This window comes from Sabethes cyaneus, chromosome 1 (assembly GCF_943734655.1).
Source record: "Sabethes cyaneus chromosome 1, idSabCyanKW18_F2, whole genome shotgun sequence".
NCBI lineage: Eukaryota > Metazoa > Arthropoda > Insecta > Diptera > Culicidae > Sabethes > Sabethes cyaneus.
Window position 1 is genome coordinate 19,670,591 of NC_071353.1, and position 6,952 is coordinate 19,677,542.

The 6,952-nt window shown below is 43.1% G+C and overlaps 1 protein-coding gene across 1 annotated transcript; it reads right to left on the minus strand.

Annotated features, from left to right (window-relative positions):
• Positions 1–5: 5 nt before the first annotated feature.
• Positions 6–1,856, minus strand: LOC128745457 (uncharacterized protein K02A2.6-like). The gene has a single exon (XM_053842532.1). The coding sequence runs from the start codon at positions 1,854–1,856 to the stop codon at positions 6–8; it is 1,851 nt and encodes a 616-aa protein (XP_053698507.1).
• Positions 1,857–6,952: the final 5,096 nt, after the last annotated feature.

The following is a 6,952-nucleotide window of genomic DNA, read 5'->3' on the forward strand; positions in this document are numbered from 1 at the left end:
TTTGTTCATTCACCCGCATATTCATATCCTTTAATATTTTTAACACGCGTTCCAGTGTGAAGTCGTTCCTCTTCCGTAGCACCATAGATAAGTAAATCGTCCATATATACGATCACACCACGTATTCCCCTGAACAAGTTTTCCATTTCCCGTTGAAACAGCTCAGGTGCTGACTTTATTCCAAACATCAACCTCCGGAAACGATAAACTCCACTGCGGGCCACAAAGGTTGTTATATTACGGCTACTTTCGTCGAGTTCAAAATGGTAGTATGCAGCCTCTAAGTCGATTTTTGATAGCTTCTCCACCTTTCTGATTGAAGTCATTGCTGCGTCGATATTTGGCATCGGGTAATTTTCTCTATTTACAGCTCGGTTTGCCGCTCGCATGTCGACACACAAACGTATTTTTCCATCAGATTTTCGAATAGGTACCAAAGGTGAAACCCAGCTCAACGGTCCTTCTGCACGTTCTACAATATTCTTTGCTAGTAAGTCTTGAATTGCTTCCTCGACGTCTGCTTCCATGGATACAGGTAGCCGCCGGGCCACTTGAACAACAGGAGAAACCTTCTGGTCGATTTGGATCTTTAACATCACGTTTGGAACCTTAGGGAATACCTCTGGATATTTTCTTGCATCAGGTTTGGATCCTATATGGTGAATATTGTATCCTATTTTCAGGATGCCCAGTGCAAACGCCGTACTTTTACTTAGTATATTGGTCTGACCGTCGGGAGCAACCAACACATGTGCCCATATGCCTGTTTCTTCCCCGGGTATTTTGATTTCTGTTTCAAAAACGTCACTAAAGAATATTTTCTTGTTTGAAGCGAAGGGTGTCAGGTTCGTTTCATTTGGTGGGCATCGCGCATTCGTAATTTGTGCTCCTTGACATTTTAACCATTTATAACTCTCGCTATTCATAATGTTAGCCGGGGAACCGGAGTCCACCAACATTTTCATGTTTACTCCGCCTATCTCCAGCATCAATACTTCGTTTAGTTGTTTATCATCGTTAATTGTGAATATCCCTTTTGATGTCACAGTTCCGTCGTCAACAACAGCCCGTACCGTTGGGCGTTTAGATGGTGGTCCTGTCCACTGTTGGGAATCTCGTTTTCTCCTTCGACAACACGCTTTGAAATGCCCTTTGCCCTGACAACTATGGCAGGTTGCGTTCTTTGCTGCACACTTGTCTAAATCCTTCGCTAGATGGCCTGGACGGTTGCAATTGTAACATCGTCTGCTGTCAGTATTTTGACTTTTTACCGGACGTTTTACTAGTACGCGTTGTACCACTGCTCCTTCAAACGAAGTTGTCTTTTCATATTGCTTAGACTGCCGCTGCACTTCTTCTAACGTTTTTCCTAGTGTCATAACATCATTCAGCTTCATATCCTCGGTTAACAATTTCTTGCGCAGCTCCGTAGATTTGCACCCTTCAATGACTTGATCAATCACCATGTCGTCCAAATCAACAAAATTACTCCGTTTCGCCTGGTTTTGTAATTTGAACACGAATTCATGGAAAGCCTCGCTGTCTTCTTGTTTCATTGCACGGAATAAATGACGCTCGAACCTTTTATTAAGCTGTGGTGCAAAGTATCTCTCTAACGACGTTATAGCTGAATCATATTTCAGAACACCTACTTCCCCAGATTCTGAAACTTGTTGAACTTCATATTTATTAATTTTATCATAGTACTCTTGAAGCTCTATGCTTCCGAGAACTAGTAACAGATCAAATTTTTCCTCATCATCGTCGATTTTATTCGCCTGTAGAAAACGATCGAAGGCTCTTTGCCACCTCATCCAATCGTTCCGTGGGTCTACTCCCACCTTGAACGGAGGCATTACTGATGAGTCTAAAACAAATAAACAAAGCGACTTGTTGGCTACTTCATGAGATTTTTTTCATTTATTACTTTATAATATACCATCCAGTTACACCTTATAGCTTTGACACACTCAATAAAGATAAAAAAACTCAGAAATCATTCATTTTTTTTCCATCAACCATAGCATTTGTATATACAGTCCCAAAACAACAATATCATAGTGCTCGTTTTCATTTACGTTTGCACGAATCCATGCAATACCATGAAACTTTCACGCAACAGAACCAGATTACAACAAAGCTAAGCAACAACACGCAGCTGCTCATCTTCTAGCATACGATCAATTCACGATTTTACATAACCAACTTACAATTTGCAACCAGGTAAACCCCAACAAGCAAAACAGCTCGACATCTCATAGCACGAAGCTAAACAATCTACAGCACGTAGCTTACCTTCTCCTAGCACATAATCCATTCACAACCTGCCCGTAGCCGATGCCCCTCTTCAATGAGCATGTCTTAATCTCAAGTAGCCCATAGCTACTAGCTAAATCTCACGCAAAGCGTAGCTCGATCACACTCAGCACGTAGTTAGACATCACAGCACAAAGCCAAGCATCGTACAGCACGTAGCAAATCTTATTTGAGCACAGCCTCAAACTTAACATTATCTAGCACACAAACTATATACACCTCTCTTGTACTCATCAGCAGACGCAGCACTCCGAACAATTACTCGCATATACGATATACCCATCACTATCGCATACAGTCCATCACAGTGGTATATTAATACCCGCATACACAAAAAAAACGCCTTCCACATTCTTCGCCGACCGCGACACTCTTCAGCTTTTCAATTGACGCTCATTAATTCCCCCCATTTTGTTTTACAGCCACACAAAAAAAATCACATCTATTGTTCATTTTCACATAAACCGGCCTTACGTAATTGATTCACTCTTTATTAAATCACAAGGAATAATAATTTCACGGTATTCTTCGCACTTTGCTCACAGAACACTTTATTTAGTATAAATTCCTTACCGATTCTTCTACTCGTCGCCATTGTAAAAGTCCGTCGCGTTGCTTTTGTTACGAGAGTTCGTGCGCACCGTCCGATTGTCTACTCTAGAATAACCTATTTCTATCAAGCCTCATACCGACCGCTTCGTGTCGCGTGCAAGTAGTAGTTCTCGCTTTTACCTAGATGAGTGCAGGGTGGCCAGTTCAACTCGTAGAGATTACTCAGTATGAATAACACATCGTTACACGGTTAAAGCCTCGTTAATACAAAAAAGAAAAAGAAGAAATCTTGTTGGATGAGGAGACATCGCTTTTTCTTACGTACTTCCTACCACAGACTTCAAATTGGTCTAGGTTTAACCTAAAATTAAATAAAAAGAAGAAAACTTATCCAATTTAATTCTATTCTTCTCTTTCTAGTACGAAGTACGCATCTGTCTCTGAATAAAATATACTGTAACTGAGGGGGTCGTAACTACCCAGCATCTACGAGACCCCCCTAAATCAAGCCTCAGGGACGGCAAACGTTCGCGACTTACTGTCAAGAAAACACTTGAAAACCTTCTGCTCAACTATTCCCGTTTATTCACGACTTCTCCCTTCGATAACTCCTACCTTTTGGCTTCGGAGTTTCACTTCCGGTTTCGAGGCTGACCGGGATCCACTTGCGGTCAGGTCTGCGATGTTGGAACGGGGTTCGACGGCTAACCTCCGGCGTTCCGACTGCGGGCTCACTCAGGGCTTCTGTCAAGCGCGATGGCGACGACGCGACGTTACTGCGATGGCGTCGATGGCGGGGACGCTCTCTCAGCTTCGGGGTTGACGATCGTGGTGGCAGCGGCGGACGTGAGGACCAAATTCGGTACAACCCAGGTCTCGTTCCGAGTCACGTTGGTAACGTCAGTTAATCGGGGTAAATACAGGGTAAGCACAGGGTAAGTACAGGGGTCCTAAGTGCGAGAGGGGTTTTTAGCATCCGGTTCAAGGCGGTCAAGGTCGGGACTATGGTCGAATATTTCTGAATAGCCATACCTGTTGTTTGCTTTGTTATACACGTCTTTCCTTTCTTCCTTCAAACTTGCGGTAATTTCTGTCTTTCACTTCTATCGTGTATTTTAACAAACTGAACTTCTGGTCTAATTTCGTCTGTCTGTTTGAATTTGTGCACGTTGACGGTTTGGCTTCAGACAAGGTAATGGCTTCGATTAGCTTTTGTCCAACGACCTGTGACCTTTCTTCGCGCCAAGAACCCTACTCTCTCTCTCTCTCCCTCTCTCTCTCTCTCTGGCTGATCGTTTTCCTGACATACTCGATCCACGCTAGCTCGACTCCATTTTCCGCCCCCTGGTGGTGGGTGGGTGGAAACCGTTGACGCGTGGCTGCGTACGTCGCCGGGGAAAGCTGTTCGCAATAGAGTATTTCAAATATTTTCTTGACGTGACATTCATTAAATATTATACCCGCGCGACAGCCTCTCAAATCTTGGGCAGAGACTAGGCCGACGGTTACAATACTTACATAGTAGAATTAAATTGGATAGGTTTTCTTCTTTTTATTTAGTTTTAGGTTTCGTATTCTACTAAGACGCTCCAAAAACTTCAGTGGTCTAGGTTTGTTTACCCGGTCCGCTAGAATTTGTAGAAGGTAGTTTGGATTTCAACTTCCACTTCTGTTCTGTGCTTGGGTATAAACGTCTTTAATAGCGAATGCATAAATGAACTTGGGTTCGTGCTAACTCGAACCTGAAATTTATGAACGGTACGCGCAGTTTGACAGATCGATCCGAAAACCGTAAATGCTAGACCTGTGCCTCCAGGCCTATGGCAGGAAGCCATGTTTTAGTGACTAGAATAACAGCTTGCTCCCCACACGCTTTACACGCAGCTGAAACTAATCTATATACACTTAACCTAAGCTGGTGCCTGGTGCGTACGCTTCACGAACACTCCCTTATCCAAGGCAAGGTTTGTTGTGGGCTCAAAAATTGTGTCACAAACAAACCCTGCGCATTCATATAGGGATGTCACCGGCCTGTGTGCTTCAAACTGAATGCTGTCAGTTTAACCGAAATGCAATCTCGGTTAATTGAAGATAGAATTAACAAAAGGGCGAATGTCGCAAGCGTAAACAAACCGAGTGAGGGTTGATTTCCCTATGCTGGTCCAGCAAAAAGTAACTCTCACCCGGTTTGTTTACATTTGCGACATTCGCCCTTTTGTTAATTCTATCTAGAATTATAAACGCTTTGTCAGCACTTCGATTAAAACCACCCCAGAGGCGCAACCATGTTTTCGCTGCCAACATCTCGTGTGTGCGAAAATGAGATAGCATGTCAGCACAGCGTTTCACTCAACTGCCAGCAGTCTGATTTGGGCCCGCTGTCAAATTTTGAGCCCAGGACATGTTGTCGCTGACGTTCACTGCAGCTCGTTATAGAGATGTCAATGGGGTGATTAAAACTGAGTGGTGAGTGCTAATCAATCAACCTGAGTCAGGTTAAGTTATGAATTCGTTATAAGATTTGACCCTTTTTTATAGACAGACACTTCGCAGTCGGTTATTAAAGTACAGGACAATTACGATGTTAACTCGGATGCCCACCACCCAACCGAGATACGAACATACGACGACTGGTTTCAGGGTGTCGACTCAAATCCAAAAATAAAAATCCCTGACTTTCCCTGATTTTCCCTGATGCTTCAAATATTTTTCCCTGACCCTCAAAACTCGAATATCAAGCTTATTTGGGCGATTTCCGGCTTAAGTTTTTAGCCCTTTAGCATGGCTTATGCGAGCTACTGAAAACTAAAGCTAGATTTCTTCATGTTTTTAGAGCATATATCAAAGATTCTTAACCTATTTCTTACCAGCGTTTCGAAAACGCCCTCTTCTATCGAGTCTAGGGACAGTTATGTTTGAGGTATCAACATGAATCCAAAGAAACAAAGATTGAGAAATAATCTAATATTCTAATCCACCTGTTTTTGCACAAAGCTTAGATGTTACATACAAAAAAATTACAGCCGTGTAAACATAACAAATCATAACAGTCAGCTCAAACTAGTAACTTTGCCGCTGGAAGGTGGACACATGTCTGCGAGTTTTCAGTTAAACTAAAACAAAACTTTCCTGGAAGTTCCAGCTTGTTATCTTTGCTGCAAAAAGCATGGGGTTAAGGAAATGATTCCCCAAAGTACGAGCTTCGAGGTACGGCAAAACATTAGCTAGATATATTATTAGAAAATGTCCAAATGGCAAATATTTTAACCCTCAATGGTGGACAGTTAAGACTAAAGCTGTGTGTCATGATTTCGGATTGCAACTATCGAGGTTTGAAAGCAACATTGACTCGAAGGCAGTTCGGTGGCCGGCCGTTCGGTCCGATGACCGTATATGGGTGTTGAGAATTAAGGCAAATTCTTCAACTACAGCTTAATCAACGTATAGTCACCAACAAATCATAAATTCGATGGTACTAGGGACGAATTGAACCGCCCAGTTAGCTTCGACGTACGATGCTGATCTAACCAGCCAGTTGTGTTCGAATCTCGGCTAGCCGGTTTTTGTTAGACAGAATCAGTAGGATCGTTGCACTGACCCCGTAATTTTCCTGTACTCTAACAGCCGGCTGCGAAGTCTGTCGATAAAGAAGGATAATGTCTAGTGACGGTTAAGACTTTGCTTTGCTAGGGACGAATTCTATGACAGGTTCGAAAGGATTTATGTGGGGTGTGCACGACTTGAAAATTCAAGACTCTAGCTCCCAGATCGATCGTGTTTAACGGTCAAAACTTTTTGGAAGTCACAATATACATCTTTTCTTAGCGATTTTGACCACTATCTCGTCGTAAAATCCACGCAAGGTTATCGAAATCGGCGAAGGCTCGCACTGAGAGGATGTTGCATTTCAACATCTAGCGGTTTACGGCATATGACGTTGCAGTGGAGTACACAAGAAAGCTTGATCAACGAATTGCAGAACAGCAGGACGAAAGGGAATAAGACGTAAGTAGGCTGTGGAGGATCCGCCATGGCGCCAACAACTACGAGGGAAGTGATAGGCACGTCGCGACGTGGGGAAGAC

What these genes read in the sequence shown, in the direction of transcription:
- LOC128745457 (XM_053842532.1), bottom strand. Translation starts at nt 1,856, where the DNA reads ATGCCTCCGTTCAAGGTGGGAGTAGACCCACGGAACGATTGGATGAGG.